Source organism: Pocillopora verrucosa, chromosome 3, assembly GCF_036669915.1.
Source record: "Pocillopora verrucosa isolate sample1 chromosome 3, ASM3666991v2, whole genome shotgun sequence".
In the NCBI taxonomy this organism is placed as follows: Eukaryota; Metazoa; Cnidaria; class Anthozoa; order Scleractinia; family Pocilloporidae; genus Pocillopora; species Pocillopora verrucosa.
The window spans coordinates 25,715,541-25,733,041 of record NC_089314.1 but is presented as its reverse complement, the minus strand read 5'-3'; the positions used below and the strand labels follow the sequence as shown (position 1 = coordinate 25,733,041).

Sequence of the window (17,501 nt, the reverse complement as noted above, 5' to 3'; positions counted from 1 at the left end):
ACATTCATTAATACTTCGAAAAAACTTCCCCCCTAAATTAACCATTGTCAGCACCCCTAAAGTTGAGTTTCATTCCATCCACCAGGTCGAGAGATGTAATTACCCTGTGATTAGGGTGTAGAAGCTGGCTGTCTCATTTAAGGGTGCAAATTGAGGAAACAGATGGAGTAAAGGGAAAGTTTTTTTTAGTCCCTAATCTTCATTCTTTTGAAGTCAACTGAGGCTTGAGTCATATTAGATCACTTTATCTTTGCAGTTTGATTCATACTAAACAACTCCAGTTATACAATGTGACTCTTTTCTTCATATGAAATTCCCTTCTTGGGGTACAATTTCTCAACACATCCTTCTTTCAAGGTTAAAAACTTACACCCAAAAGTACCCTTTCCTTTGAGTTTCAGACAACAAAACATGATGGTTTAATCAGTGGAAAGGGAGGAAAGATAGAAAGGAACAGAAGCCACAGTTTAAAAAGAAAGGGACAAATGACACTGGACTTGAGAGAAAAATGACGAAACTACATGTAAAATTCCAATGTTCAGTTTGTTTAATACAACCTTACAACCAAAATACATAACTGTACATGGTGAAAATTTAATAACCCTTCTGCTGGCTGTTAAGTAAATGACACTTCAACCTTAGAGAAAGTAATAAAATTAAATTGAAATGTAAAATTGCTAAAAACTAAAAGCGAAGCAAAAATGGAATATTTACCTTATGGACTAAATTTTCTTAAATACAATGGTAAGAACGCTGACAGGGTTCTTACTCAAACAAATAAAACCTGCTATGCATGTTACTTAAGTCCATCTTACAGTTTGCAGAAAATGATATGTTCCATGAGAACATTTTCTACAAACCCAAAATAACTCATTCACTCCAGCAGACAGTCTGTGACCAATAAGCAATTTTTCCAATATAAGTTCAGTTTTAAACTAAGAATTGATGAGAAAGACCAGGGAATATTGTTTGATATCACAAAAAATTATCATGGCTAAACTCATACAAAATGTATGGCGGACAGTGCAGAGAATTGATATTTGATGTTTGGTATTGGGAGTAAAGTTTTGAGACACCAGCATAATTTTCTCAACAATCACCAACAACACAATAAAATTCACAACATTTGCAAACAGATCTAAGTATACTAATTTACATAATTAGCACCTTTTAAGGTAAAGCATTTCTGCACTGACCTAGAGTAACCTTGGAACAGTACCAGCCTAATGGTTATAGCATACCACATATGCTTCTTTGATATGCCTTTCACACCTAAATATCCATGCTGATATAATGAATGGAAATTACCTAAACTTGCTAAGCAACACAATGTGCTTCACAAGAATGACATTTTGTTAACCTTTCAACCCTCATGGGAGTGCCAATTTGTTGATGGTGATATTTTTGCCGTCAACACTTATTTAAGCAAACATATGGAAACACCAAAAATTGAACAGTGACCTTGTTGTCAAAAATAAGGCAATCTGTAGTTGAATGGAACAACTACAGGTTACCGGTAACATACTATCTGCTCAAAGTGCACTTATCTGCTGACAAAATCTAGCATTTACACATCAACGCCTATGTGCTCTAAATATTACCTTCTGCGAGTTACCTTAAATTAAACAGAATTAATGTGCCTCCAAACCAGCTAGCTTAGCCTGCAATATCAAACCCTTGGTTTTTGCTTTTCAGTTGGTCTGTGGGACAAAACACCTCTAAGAGAAACTATTTGCAACAACAAAATATTGCTGATCATGCCGCTTGGATTTCTAGAGTTCAACAGTTAAGAATAACTACATGTACAGTACCACTCATATATATGTTAGCAAGCAGATGCATGTCATACACTCAGGCACAGAACATCAGATGCGCACACACATTTTTTTTATATTTCTAAAAACTTCCCCTCCATTAACTCTGTTATTACCCTCTAGTCCAAAGAGTGAACAAATACATGTGTGAATCTTACACTTAAAATAAACTTGTTAAAAAACTTACTAATGTTTCTGTACAAAATGTGAGTATGATAAAGAACCATGGTTATATTACAAGTGTATGATGGTAAAATAAGTGGGCAGTATTCATGCATATGTACATATGGTCTTTGCAAGAAACATTTAAGATTGTATCATGATGGTTAGCAATAACAATAATAATAATAATAATAATAATAATAATAATAATAATTAACACCTTTCCCTCCCTCTCTTTAATAACCAAAAAAAGTAATCCTCGACACTGACTTGATTTCACTTAGGAAATGAGAATTGGAGAATTCCTAGAAAAGAGGAGATAAACAGTGTTACAAATATTTGTTATTTCTGTGATGATTACTACAATATCATCAATACAACTACTGTTATCAATATTATCATCATTGTCTCCGATGAAATGCACAGACCACACATCCTTTACTGTTCTTTAGATGTGAATTAGACTTTTTAACAAGTGTAATTCCATACCGGCTAAAAGAGGACTCCTCAAATGCCATATCCATGGGTTCCATTTCAAACTGTTCATCTTCATCAGACTGGTATTGAGCAATGGACCTGTTTTAAATTTCAACTTTGATCAGTTCTTTATGAATGATGAGAAGAATAACAATTCTTACAATAGAGAAACAATTAGGAGGATGTGTATTTTCAAGTTTCCAGTAGCTCACTTTGTTTACCCCAATACTCTAGCAAAGGCATTGTTTTTCCTTTCTCTTAAGAGGATTGCTGGTCTCAGAAGAATTTCAAGCAAAGTTTAGGCACAGTCTTGGAAGGTAAAGAGATTATCTAGAGATACGAGGTTGCTTCAGACTGTTTGGATAAAGTTCTACTTCATATCTGTGATAGAAACTATTCTGTCCCTACATTTCCTGAATTAAAACAGGAGACTTCATAATAACAAGACAAATATGGGGTTTCAGTAGATTATGGTCCTCAGCCTCTAAACAGTACTGTAGAACTAAAGATTTTCCTCTACAAAATGTGCTTCCTACCTTGTTGCTCTACATGTAAAGAACAATATTCTCTTCATTTTCTTGTTGTAGAAGAAATAGTTGAAAGACCAGAGGCTTCCTTCCTCACCATAAGGGTCTGAGTCAAGATCAGGATTGTAACTAGACATAAATAAAAAAAAAATTTCCAAAATTACAAACAACTCAAATAACTTGACTTCAGTAATAATGTATTTGGCACCTCTTTGGTAATTGGGAATGCCTAAACAAATTAGATAGGTAATATGTTGAACAAAAGTTTGTTTATTAGTTAGCTAGTAAGTGGCAAATCAACTGGCCAATTACAAAAAAAACAGTGTAGTGACTGAACTTAAGACTGCTGTGAAACAAATGGCTGTGAGAGAAAGTGTGAAAAGTTAGAAACTGCATGAACCTCTAAATTTTAAATCCAGCACACTTTCACCACCTACATTTTGTACCTACCATAAAAATACATTCAAGTTCAGTAGTCATGAACCCTTAACATCTAACTAAATATTTTGGCATCAATTGGTAAAATCACAATATAAATATGAACTTTACTATAATCCATGCAATTACCTGAATATGTCACACTCCACCAGATTAATCTCTTCATCAATTGCGCTCCACAATCCTGCCCTGAGAGCAACATATGTCTCACCATTAATGGCAGACAGATTCCCATTGATTGCATCTACCACCAATTGAAGGTTTGGTTCACGCGAGAACTCATGAGACTTCACATTACTGAAATCATAATCTGGGTTAAATGATGCATTCAGGGTGGAAATCAAATAGAACAACATCTTGCGACTGATTGTGTCACACAGCACAGCTTCCTCTTGACTTCCCGTGCTCAGCCTTCTCTGCCGTGCACTAGTAAGGACTGCAGGGTAATAATTGCTGTTGGTAGGTGATATGCTTGCTGAGTGTGTAGTTTGTGGTGGTGACAAGGCCTGAAGTTCATGAGGGGCACATCCTTCATTCAGACTCTTGTATAGTTTTTTGTCACTACCAGCCATCTTACAAGAGTAACTTTCAATTCTAGGAATAAAATACATTCATAAATATCATATCCTTTAGTATATGGCTTCACACAATAAAGGACACAGGCCTTTAACATTGCCTTCCAATCAATTTGACAAACAGTCTTACTGGAACTCTGACAGTTCCCTTACATCATCAACCATTGTCAGATTTGTGGATTCCTTCCTGGTTATGTCTAAAGGTGTCAACCTGTTACTGTGGGGTCCTGCCACCAAGACCATTTAAATAGAGAATGGATTGTCTAATTTTAATGGGGGTGGGTTAACTGTCTGAACCCAACCCCCAGCCTGGAGCACCAGGGGATCACACTTTGTCTGGTCTCTACCCTTTGACCTGTTCGGCATGGGTGACCCTACCAGGAGTTCAAGACTCCAGCCGACATAGCTCTAGGGGTTACTGAGACACACAAACCATCCCACCGCGATAAGGTGGTGACCCTTGGGATGGAGTTACAAAATCTGGTTGTCAAAAGTACAAGTGGTCCTGCAGTTACTGTAGTTTAGTTAGTGATACAGATACAATGATGTCTAAGAGTGTTGTTGACAAACTGAAAAAGATTTCTCTATACTGACAAGCAGCATTCCTGTCAGTTGCTGATTTGTAGGTACAGTCGCTTAACCCTCTGACGCCTCAGAGTGACTACCATCTAATTTTCTCCGCATAAAATTACCTCTAAATCAAACTGAAGGGTCTAACGTCATACTAAAGGAAATGATCACCAACTAAACCTCTTGACTAATAAACAAATTCTCCTTATCAGTGCCTTACAAAATTTACAGAGAAAAGTATTGAAAATAAGTATACTGATGTTTCTAGGCCATTAGTCTCTAACATGAAAAATCTGTATTTATGTTGGAAGTGACAAACCGACATAGGTATACTACAAACCAACAGAATTAGCAATTGACAGGTAGTAAGAGCCACAATTGTGTAGCGCAGAGATTATTTTTGATTCAGAGTTTGGCAGATTTTTGGGATAGTCCTTGATCAGCATGTTAAATAAATTTAGGTGGAAAGCCTCACAAAATGCAGCATTAAATTTATTCTCCTCAATCAAATAAAAATCATCACATGCAAATCAAAAGTCAATTCAAGTTCCCAGCCAAAATTTTATTAGTCTCGAGCCAATAAAATTTGTTTCTAAAAAGAACTTAAAAATTGCAATTCCGCAAGAAAACTCAGGCGCTCCAAAACTTTCTTTCTCTAAGAGCTATGTCAGCTGAAGTCTTGAAGGAAATTTTCGTGTACCAGTATCTACAGCTTCAGATAGTTAAGGTTGAAATAACACTAAAAATACAGCGAGAGTGGACAAATATTACACCATAAAGTGATCCCCGACACTAGAGTTAGTGAATGACTGTCAGCTGATATGGAATATGCTGAGCCTCGCAAATTTATTACGACCTTCGAAGTTTATTTTTTCTGGATCAGATAATTTCGCTGTTCATGGCTAATGGCTTATCGACACTGAGTAAACTTATGACAATCTCAAATGTGTAGGGTAAACTTGGAAATACAAATATGGTTCAAGCGAAGAATTACCGAACGGAATTAGATACAAAAAATTTAAATACATTTCAAAACAGAGATAAACAACAAACTGTAGACGTATTCATTATCTAGATACCTTACCTGCCATCAATTTGGCTGTCTCCCTTGTCCGTGGAAATGGCTGCACTTAGAGTGTCCAAACGGGCGTTTTCCAAGAGCTTCATATTGTTTTCACCAACTCGACCTTAGGACTGATTAACTTTTTCGTTCAAGGAGAGAAATTTTGTTTATTCTCGTACCTGTTTACCAACCTTCGCTTCGTATAAGCTTAATAAAGTCTCTGTCGATGTAAAATGGGCTTGCTATGCGAACTAATAATCGACTTCTTCTTGTAAAAGGGTTGACGTCCGGGTTTTCGTCCACTCTGGGCGCCAATTTTTTCCACAAAGAAACAGAGGAAGGGTGAACTGTCGCTTGGATGCATGTAGAAGACTTCCTTCTAAGCTCAAAAACTGCTTGACTTAACTCACAATTACGTGAGCTGATACTAAAACACTTTTTTTTTAAACTAAACTGCAGCTATTTAGATGCTAAAATACTGAGAAAAGCGAGGAGAAGATGCTTTTGTCAGAGCACAAGATGGCGGGTTCATAAACAACAAATGTCTAGCACTGAAACTGAAAGATGACGTCATAGTTCGTAAAGTAGGATTTAGGAAAAAAGGATGAAAGGGAAAAAAGGAAATGAGATGAGGCAGAGAGAAACGATAAATCTAACAAAAAACCAAATACAAACGTTGTTATGAGGAAAGTGAGAACTTTTTCTGCTTTCATACTGAGTTAGAAGTTCATTGTCACATTCGAAAATTATTACGTGATTAGTACCAATTGGAACTAATTACATACGAAGGTTTTGTCGATTGTACTTCGGGATTGAATCGGCATTAAATCGACATCGAGCAAAACGAGTCAAGAAATTTGAAATAGAGGAAACGGAAGGCCACGATAAAGGAATACAAGAGCACTCTCGAAGATTACTGGATCAGTCGCAGCTATCAAAAGAAGTACGAGCTAAACTCAGTAGAGGTTGTGAAGCGCCTGACTAGTGAAGGGTCTCATAAAACTACGCACTCACAGAACTAGAGCGGCCAGAGAAATGGGAATCGTGAACAGCTTTGTTTGGAGAGGATGGTAATCAGTAACAATAGCAGAAGATAGTAAAGTTCTGAAGTTTGCCACGTGACGTACATTAGCTCTGCTGCCAGTTGTATCTAATCGGAAATTATTTTTTTACAAATAGTGGGCGGCGGGTGATACTTTTGAGACGGATATGAACCAGACTACACAAAGAAGTAACAAATTTATTTAGACTCAGCAGTACAATTCGTTTCAGACCTATAAGTAAAGAAGGAAAAACGACTCGTAAACTGGATTTTATTTTTTTCGGTCCGTTTATTATAAAATGAGGTATACAATGTGCAACAATGGGATAGCCACTTGCATTTTTATTAGGCTAAACAGTAAACTCTGAGGAAGTTGCATTGTGCGATTCTTGGGAAAAGTGGTTTATATTGACTCCCTGATCTTCAACATAGTCAGAATGTTCCTTCCTTACCTTCTGAGGTATTTTACTGAATCAATTTGATGTTAAGTGATGATCTTCATTCTCACAAATAGAATACTTTTTTAAATTAAAGTTTTAATTCACTGCAGCAGCCATTGCTAATAATGTTAAAGGATTTGTCTCCCAAGCTAACTATTCATTCTCAAAGGAAAGAACACCATGTTTCGAGAAGACTTAGCTTAAGTCATCAGGAGACTGCTACAGGGAACAGGTTAATGATTTGCCGAGTGATGGTCAGTACACAGGGACCCCCCCCTACTTTTTTGCTAAAATTAAACAAAAAATAGTTTAACAAAAATAACGAAGCCAAAAATAGCCCCCCCCTCCCCCACTCAAAAACTTGCTGCGCGGTCCCTGATACAATAAGTGAAGCAGCGAAAAATAAATCTTCATATGCTTATTGCAAATCAGCGATTAAAATGGATCACATATCAACTAGTTGGATAGACTACTTATCTAGTATGGTCGTCTGCAGGGACTGTTCTCGTGGTGATGCTGATCTGTTCGCCCGATGTAATTTCCTCTGGATCCCTTGCATCATCTGGTTGGATTTGATTACATCCTTTATTCACTTTTCTTTCTTGTCTAGCTTCAAGTCTCACAGCCATGACTCTTTGTCTAAATCTAAACAATTTCCCCTCATTTTCTTCAGCTTCTTGAGGAGTTTTTCCCAACAACATCTCGATAAAAGAAACTCTAAAATGTCTATTTCGAACTGTGTAAATAATTGGATTGACAACGGAATTAAGAGTCACTATCCCGAGACAAAATTGACGAGCTGACATCTTAACTTCATCCGAGAATCTTTTCTCGAATATATACCACGTGAAATTAAGGAAAGTAAATGGGACCAGGAAAAAAAGTATAACTATCACAATTAAAAGGGTGGTTGATTTTAAGGCTTTCTTCTCTCTTTTAAATTTAGCTTTTGCTTCCATAGAAACTTGGTGGGTAAGAATACTTTTTTCGTGACGACGGGCCTGTTTATAGACCAGAACCTGAAGTATAACAATCGAAGAAAACACTGTGATCTCTAAAATGGCGAACGTCATCATAGTGTTTGGCAAAATGAAATAGAGAATGACTGCTGTGATCCAGGTAAGAAACGATGAAACTATAACGCTGGTATTTGTGAGCACCTCGTTGTGTCTAAGAGAGTACTTTATGGTGAGGTAGCGTTCTCCACTGATCAGAATCAGGTGGCACATAGATATCAAGCTAACTTCCATAAAAGAGAAGCTAAACGCCAAATTAACTTCGCACACTGCGTGGAAATCTTTACCTTGAAGCAGAAAAATCGCCAGGGTTGCATTCAGGGGTTGAACCAGCACGCCATTCAGTACATTAGTGAGTGCGAAACATGCCAGCATGATGTTTGAGTGTGTTTGAAGTCTTCGTTTTACCTTCACGGCTAAAATGACTAATCCGTTAAAAAAGCAGGTCAAAGGACAAGCAACGAAACTCAGAACGGCTGCTGCGATGAGAAAGTTGCGAGTATGTTCGGAAGAAAAATCATATCGCCGAAGAATGGTTTTAGGAACTAATGAGCTGTTGCAATTGTTTCCAAGGCCAACAGAGGAAGAGTAATTCATTTTCGATATGCCGTTCCTCAGTTGATGTCCCAACTTCTTGATTAACTTCGAAAAGGGCCAAATTTCGTTTTGGATCTCTTTCAACTGTCAGTCCACCTTTAAATGGGCCAAAATTTCAATATGCCCCCTAAACAATCCACGTATCGCTGAATAGACTCAGGATGGTACCTACATTTATTTTTAAAATAGAAGTGAGTGGTTCAATTACCCGATGAAATTTTCAGCTCACCTAGCCGTCAGATGAACAGAAATCACTATGTAACATCCGCTCTTTTATTTTTGTAGAGCGGGTGACTTCAAAAGTTTGACGATTGAACCGAGTTTGCTTTCATTTGAGAGAATTCGGCATAATTCAACTGGGTGTCATTGTTGAGAGAGCCGGAGAGGTCAATAAATCATGAAATTAAAAGCGTTTAAAAGCATTCCGTGCGAGTTTTGCCACTTTAGGCATCTGTTGCAAAATGTTTTATAATGATGAGACTTAAGTTAAAATGAACGCAAAGGAAAGCTTTGCATCATCAAAAGTCGGGGCTTGTCGAATTGGTCATTGATTTTCACGAGCCCTCTTGCTTTGGTAGATACTTCTTCTAAATTTGGAGAATTTTTGCTTCTGATGTAAATGTAAAGATAGGTTTTTACTTGTTTATTGAAAATTAATGATAAAAATGTCACTTTTGCATTATATTTTCTTTTTTCTTAGGCATATTTTTTACTAGTGACCTTCTATACTTGTAATTTCTATAAATATATTACAACAGAGAGAAAAATAATAATAATAAAAATAGTTAAAACGGATCGCATGTAAACCTTGTTAGCAGTTGCATTTGGAGAGACAACTTATCCTGTGGAAATAAGATTTGTAATTACCCACTAAAATATTCAATCAGCGTGCCGCTTGATGATCAGGGATGAATTGTTAAATCCCTTCTTTTATTGGTTGAGAGCCGGTGACTTCAAAATATTTGCGACTGGACTAAGTTTGCTTTTATTTCGGTTGGGTGTTTTTTTTTTTTTAAGAGGGCCGGTGAAGTCATAACATCATACAACGTCAAGAAAATATCAACTGCTCTTGACAGCGGTTGAAAATATTTCATGTCAGTTTTGCCACATTAGGAATCTGTTCCCAAAAGTTATAATTACGGTGATGAAAAATAAATAAATGAATAAAAATGAACGTAAAGGAAAGCTTAGCGGTAACAAAAGTCAAGGCTTCCTTGAAGTAATCGCTTTGTTTCGACGAGCCTCCGTGACCAAAGCGTTTGAAAAATTAAGTTGGGAAGAACAAATTACGAAAGGCAACAAAGTTGAAAACAATGCTTTAAATGTGTGATTTGGTAGAGCATGAGGAAGGGAAATCTTTTTCATGTTTAGTCCAAAAGCAAGTTTGTCCCCAAATGAAAACTGAACTTAGATCCTTACACTTGTCAAAGACAAACTTAGCATTTTGGCGGCATATTATTTCTTCTTTTTATCACTCCTAGAATTGAAACCAATCGAAACCAAGCTTGTTTTGTAAAAGTCTAATCTTCGATTTCTTTCAAGTGCATGATTAATTCAAACTGAAAGTTAGTAATCCGCATTTTCCGAACTGTTGCAAAAGGAATTCGAATTTTGTGTTCCAAAGTCGTTCAAAGAAAAGTTAGAATGAGTCTGTCTTCTTGCGCTGTTTAATTCTAGCGCAACAACTGTTTCAGTTTATCAAAAGCTGTCTTTGATCCTTGTTGCCTTGAAACGAAGCGATTATACTTTCAGTGTACTATACTCTTGGTGCAGTGTATATCAGCTTTCAGTTATAATGCAAAGTTTTTTAGCGGGCAACTTGGTCAACATTCAAATTTATTTACCTTCGATTTCACAGTGAGGTATCACTATATTCACAGACAATAGCAGGTGACTTGAAGCGAAACATATCATCACTATGCGATACTTCTGATACTAAACTGGCTTCGTTTTCTCAACAATCACAGAAAATGTGGGTTTTATTTTACAAAGATTAAAGGCAAACTCAGCTCTGCCGCCATGTTTTTTTAACTCTGCGGCTCTCTTCCACGTGAATTAGATATTTAAGGTGAGGAATTATTGCAAGAAATTCAGTTTTTATGTGTATTCGAAACGCTATTTATAGATATGTCAAACAATCCGATATAATCATTAAAACGGGGCTAATTTGCGAGATTAGAAACAAATTTCCATTTGCTATTAACAGAAAATCAACCCATTAGCTGCTTATTTCCATAAAGCGAGAAAAAAGCTGTTAGCTAATAAAATATTCCCAAGAAAATCTACTTCTGATAAGCGTCAAGCTCTAAGTGCTTGATTTTTTTAAAAACAGGTAGAGAGTTTTTGCCAAGTTCCATTCGTTTCGTTTGAGGCTTTCACTGACGAGTATAGCTACAGAGGTTGCCTTTTAATATTCTTGGTGCTAAAATCCCAAGTGGAGTTTCATACCTTTTGAATCGGTCCTTGTCAAGGGCATGTTAAGTGCCTCTTAAGTCTGTGCACCTTTGAAAATTGAATTCGTTTGGGTACCTTTCAGATTTCAAACCGACCAAAAATTAGCCGTCGGTTACTTAGTCACTTGATTTGGAGAATATTTTGAAACAGTTTTGGTCGTGAATGGTCGCCATTTGATGTGAATTCTCCCTTTAAGATATAGCTGTCTGTTTCAAACTCTTACAGAAAGAATGAAAAATCTGTTTAGTTTTTCCAACTGAAGTCCTATATCATTCGTGATCGCTCTTGATTGCTGGTGAAATCAAATGTCGTTTTCGCGCGGACATTTTAGTAGGCTTAAAGCCTTTCAATTTACGAATCAGTATTTGCAATCTCTTTGTTTATTTCTCATTCCCTTTTCAGTTTGGTGAATATTCGGCCAAAACTGACCATCTCAACTTCAAGGCGAAGATGAATGAATCTTCTTCGATGGGGACTAAAAACATTTTATACAACTTATTCCCCAGACGTGATTCTTCGCGATCTTCCTCTCCTGATGCGGTTGACATATCCTTCTCACTACAGCAGTTGTTCTCAGCCTCGTTGCCTGTCCTTCGACCTGTCTTTATAAATGTGTCGGATATTTTGATCGTGAAAACAAAACAACGGCTCCAAACACGCTCGAAAATTTTGTCGGCATGCTTAGCACTCACTGATTTACTGACTGGCCTGATTCTTCAACCCGCTTGTTTGGAACTAGGCCTGATCTGTCTGCTGCAAGGCAAAGATAAGACTGACCTCTGTAAAGTTGATTTAGTGTTTACCAGCTCGTTCATTTTGTTTTGGTTCGCGTCAGTTTGTCACCTGGTTATAATGACCTGTGAACAATATGGGACGATAAAATGTTCCTTTACACGTAACAAGCTGCTCGCAAAAGCTCTTATTTTATACCTTGGACTGCATCAATCGTTATGTTGATTCTCTTGTCTCAATCACTATTCCTTACAGTCGCAACTTTCAAGGCAGCATTGTTGGGTTCAGTCATCTTCCTTAAAGTTTGCATCTTTAAGCAGGCCCACCGCCACGAAAAAGACACTCTGACCCATCAAATCTCTAGCTATATAGAAGCCAAAAAAATTCCAAAAAGAGAAAAAAGCCCTAAAAACAACTACAATAATGATACTGAGGACTTTTCTGTATTTCCTTTTGCCCTCTGCTTTCGCCCTTGCATGAAATTCTCTCAGATGGAAAAAGACTCGAACAACAATTCGTCGTTTTATCGTTGCGATGGTAAATTCGAATTCATTTCTTAAATAAATCCGGTTATGTTTGCCATTCGAAAAAGACACTTTCGAGTTGCATTTATTGAGTTGCTGCTTTCGGGAATAAAATTTTCAAGAAGCTGAGGAAAAAGAGAGCAAACTATTTAGATTCAGACGGAACGGAAGAGAGAGACCAAATCCGAACATCTGCTTCAAAAGGTCACGTGAGTAATTAAGCCATCGTCGCCACGCAACAGTCACTGTAAATAATTATATAAAGGCTTTCTCTCCAAATAAATCGACTTTCGAATCAGGGAGAATAAGGAAATACCACTGTATACACTGTACTATGCAAGAGTCTCAGGAAGCTCTGGGGTCTTGAATTTATCAGTGCTGGTCCGAGTCGAAGGGGAGAGGGGAAGGGGGTGACAATTTGGCAGCGACTTTTGATAAAGTCCACCAGGGAGCGGCGAGCAATTTGTTCGTTTGCAACAACATTTGGATGGTAGGAGTAGCTATACCCAAGTGAATGTCAGATTTAAAAGCTAGGGAGTGATTACAATTAGTCTTTGGCTCTCAAGATCAATACCAACCATACAGTTCAAAAGTCAGGGAAGGACAATACGTCAGCGAGTGTCACAATCAAAAGTCAGGGGAGGGGGCTTGAATTGTTTCAATGAGCCCGAAAATCAGTACCAAGGGAGTAGCAATTTGTTTCCCGGTTTCCATGTCAAAGGACAGTGCAGAGGAAATTGTCGATGACGATCAGAATCAAACGTTAGAGGTATAAAAATGTTTTAAAACAATGTGTTTCTGTTTGTTTTAATTTTCTTAACTTTATTGACTAATCCACTATACACCGAGCACTTTTTCATTTTCTTTTTATTAATTGTATGTCATAAAACAGTTGACCATCATATAGTCTTCCAAGATCAGTTCTATAAATTGCTCCATGTTAACTTTACTTTCCATGATTTTCCTTTACAGGCATGTTCTCTTGGCGGGCGCTAATTGCAAACCTTCTGAATTTTCGGTATGGTCTTCGTCTCACGAGTCCGAATTTCCTAACTTTAAAGACACTGGGCAAAGCTTTAAATAAACAACAGTTTGCCAAGGCTCATAAGACAAATGCAAGTCCTTCACTGCAATTACCCGAGTGATGGAAAAGCTAGTGTTAATTATACAAGTTAATTAGTAAGTTTTTTTAATTTGTTCCAACAATTTCCATAAATGTTTTTTTTATCTAAACAGCACGTATTGCTCGCAGGGTATCTTGGCTCCACTTTATAAAATGATTTTGGCAATTAATTTTATATGTGGATGTGGAAATTACTGCAAGAATAAAAGAAAAGTAAGATGTTGAGTGATGCTAATGGCATGATAGAATTGAAATCTTCGGCATGATTGCTTTTCGTTGGCTGCCGTGCGCTTTAATATTTGCGCTTTGGAAGGGACTAGCACAATGAAACAGCGCTTTGACTTACTTCATGAACTCGGGTGATCTTGCGATTACGTTTTCGAACTCTGAATAAGATAAGAATCCATCCTCATCAATATCGGCCTCTTTTAGTAACTTGAAGGAAGAATAAACATGAGATAAATATTATTTTTTGGCTGTCGTCACTGTAATCGCATGCACCTGCCCAACATAAATTCGTTGAAAAAAGCAAAACAAAACTAAAGATTGGCAAACGAAGGCTTTGACTGAAAACACTTCATTCGTCGTTTTGGGCGAAGAACATTTGTAGGAAGAGAGATGAATTGATTTATGGATTTAAAGTTAGCAAGTAATGCGTGAAATTTTGAATATAATACCTCATCTGAAACAAACTCCATCTCTTCATCAGTAAGTTCCTTTGCTGTGATAGCTCTCAAGGTTTGTTTGAGATCTTCCTTGCCGAGGTAATCATCTTGGTCAAAATCTCGAGAAAAAGAAAGAAAGGAAGTGAATAAGGAAAAAGGATTATGCACTTCTAGGAAACAAAATACCCATAGAATGAAAGAGAGAAAGTGTGACAGCCCGGTTATAACTAAAACATTCAAATGAAAATAGCCACGAAGGGTAAATTTAGAAACGTAGTTAATTAAAGAGAAGATCTTTACCAAATATCCTGAATGCATACTTTGCTTTGAGCTCTATAGGAGCCTGTGAAAACCAAAAAAAAGGAAAAAGTTTAGTGCATCGTGCCTCTGCTCCGAAGGAGAAAAATCGATCATATAAACATTTAGATCTTGATTTGACTGGCTTTCATATTCATTTGTTGCTATGGATGTAGAATCTGGGTTAGTGTTAATAGACTCTTCAATAGTGCTGTGAGAAACTCGACCCTGTTCGACTAATCAAATTGCAGAGGTGACGTCTCATCGCGACAATCAAAAAATCATTTCTGTGTTCAAATTCGCCTGGTCCAAACAATTTCTTTTCAATGTCTCGAAACGATCGCTTTTAAGGAACATTCCACTGAGGTTTGCTGCATCTTCGCTCTCCTTATTCCAATTATCATCAGCCGTACGCGTTTATGTTACCGTCATAATGGTACTAAGCTGTAATAGTACTCCAAAATAGATACGTCTACAAAGAAAACTTACAGATTCACTGAGCACTGACATCATGTTTAAGAAATCGTCGAATGTCAGGCTGCCATCTCCACTAGGGGAAAACACTTCACAGATTCGTCGCCTGAAGGGATTCTCCTATTATTTGAAAGAAATATTAATATAATATCTGGAATCTTGAAAAATTAACATACCAAATTTAGCTCAGGAGCATTCATGATCGACATGGAGAACTTTGGTCAGTAAGTCAAACGTCGGGCATGCGAAATTGATTCAACTTTGGCCAGCCACGCGCCAAATAAAATTTTAAAGGAACCTTCGACAAAAAAAAGGGATACACAAGAACTATGAACGCAAAGTTTATCCAAAGTTTATTCGTTAACTAAGACAACTTGGATTTTACAACCCGAAAGCACGATTTTGGGCCTCTATTTTGGCCGCCTTTCAGATTTTCTAACGTTCGCGCACGTGCAGATGCAGTTTAAACCAGTTCTGTGTACTTTGTTTGTAATTCATCATATTTAAATCAGAGTACGAAAAATAACGGCTCTCAAAAAAAAATTAAATAATCATAAAAACTGAACTAGTGGCTTGAAAAACATTTGCCATATAAGACCCCCTTCCCTCCCCCCGCCGGTTAATTCATTGTTACTTATTGGCTCACCTTGAGTTCTGGTAGTTGCTGGAGAAATTTGTATTTCAGTTTTGGCTGAACATCAAGTTCTGTAAAATCTTCTGGTATAAGGTCTGTATTTAAATCTCGATATCGCCGGTGAATCCTGATAATGAATGAACTTGTGATTTTTAAGAGAATTACAATTATAAGAGAATTATAACAACAACACTCGACCACGACAACAACAGGAACAACACGAACAACAAATACATCCGAACTTTTCTCTATCTCAAGTGATTTTGATACATTCGAATGAAAGAGAGTCAGCTCTCCTGATACGACTAGCTTTGAAAACTACATGGCTGCGATTCAACAACAGAGCTGCAGTGATCCACGTTCATTTATAACTGAAACTGAGTTTGCGAGGATAAACACAATCCGAAAAAGAACAACAATGGTTAATTTTAGGTGAAGAGACCAGTGAAGATTCCGAATGAGAGAAATGGAAAATGTTTGCTAAATTTTCTTAATTAATGTGATGATAGAAATATGGCTTTCTCACTGATCATTTGAAATTATAATGCGCTCTGCCTTCCCCACATCACAAGTGACCATACCAACTGAAAATACTGAATGAAGATTGAAAAGTATTAATCGCAAATGATGGTATGAGCCTACATTGAATTCTAACGCAAACAGTCCATAAGGTGCGATTGTACAAATCATTTATAAATTAAAATAAAATCAGTTGAAACACATACCTTAAAATATCAGCCCGATTGAAGTATGTACAGTCCTAAACGATAAAAATAACAAAAATAGGTTATTAAGAGATCGGGAATGATGATTCCGCAAGGAATTGCTTAAAATGAAATAATGACATGCGAATTTATAAACCTGATAGTCTTCGAGCTGATCTTCTGTAAAAGCTGCTTGCTTGTTTCCCATATCTCGAAAATAAATTAATTACACTTGAGGTTAAAGTGAAATATTTTTTCCGTGTTTTGTTGACAGACAGGCGAGATTTTTTGCTTCAAAACAAGGCGATTTATGATAAATTTAGAGATTTTGCTTGGAATCGCAGTCCTACACCTGTTCATGTATTACACACAAGAAAAATTCAATAAACAAAACAAGTGATTGTATTGGTCGTCCTTTTAAAAAACCATGTGGTTTGAATTTGTTTTTGTGTTTGGAATACCCTTTATGCGTTCAGCATACAACAAGCACTGATTTGACCTCATTCCCGCTGTTACAACCTCATTTTACAACAAGTTGTTAATAATTGATATTACCCATGTAATAATCACCTTTTTTTTCATTTTACCAAGGTCTGATAACTCTTGTCTTGATGTATACACCACGGGCATATTTAAAAGGTCGCTTAGGGTCACTTTGAGACTGTGATAACAAGGGAAAAAGAAATTGGAGAAAGGTGTTTGCCGTCTTAACACGAGCGTGGGATAAAGAAATAACTCTCAGTCTACATGAATAATCGAACCACAGACCTTAAGATTCCGCGCTCCGATTCTCTACCACTGAGCCACAGAGACTTAGTGGTGGGCAAATTCACTACGGAAATAGGGACTTTGATTTTAAAGTTTTGATTTTTTCTTTGTCCCACGCTCGTGGCAAGATAAAAAACATCTTTCTCCATTTATTTAACGAGCTCAAAATTTACCATATTTCTTATTCTATTCACAAAAAGAAATCAGAAAGCAATTACTACCTACAATGTAAACATAGAGCTCTTGTTCCAGGTTTTGGGGGAGGGGTTGGTTTATCTGATGTCACTTTGCACCCATCTATCGAGGCGTTGGTTTCCGTCGATCCTCTTGCTGTCTAAGCTATTTCACTGATAGATTTTTGCATTTCTTCTTTTAATAAATTAACAAATCACTTCAGTACAGTTT

General features: G+C 36.9%; 2 protein-coding genes across 2 annotated transcripts; both read right to left on the bottom strand.

Moving 5' to 3' along the window:
- Positions 1-524: 524 nt before the first annotated feature.
- On the bottom strand, positions 525-6,163 carry LOC131770634 (repressor of RNA polymerase III transcription MAF1 homolog). Its single transcript, XM_059086353.2, has 5 exons — positions 5,648-6,163; positions 3,548-4,012; positions 2,990-3,109; positions 2,466-2,552; positions 525-2,281 (listed from the first exon to the last, which is right to left on the bottom strand). The coding sequence occupies exons 1-5, from the start codon at positions 5,728-5,730 to the stop codon at positions 2,257-2,259; spliced, it is 780 nt and encodes a 259-aa protein (XP_058942336.2). The 5' UTR covers positions 5,731-6,163; the 3' UTR covers positions 525-2,256.
- Positions 6,164-13,348: 7,185 nt separating this feature from the next.
- On the bottom strand, positions 13,349-16,622 carry LOC131770635 (calcium and integrin-binding family member 2). The gene is made up of 8 exons (XM_059086354.2): positions 16,486-16,622; positions 16,350-16,384; positions 15,637-15,751; positions 15,006-15,110; positions 14,520-14,562; positions 14,232-14,338; positions 13,901-13,989; positions 13,349-13,748 (listed from the first exon to the last, which is right to left on the bottom strand). The coding sequence occupies exons 1-8, from the start codon at positions 16,534-16,536 to the stop codon at positions 13,727-13,729; spliced, it is 567 nt and encodes a 188-aa protein (XP_058942337.1). The 5' UTR covers positions 16,537-16,622; the 3' UTR covers positions 13,349-13,726.
- Between the last annotated feature and the right edge of the window lie 879 nt (positions 16,623-17,501).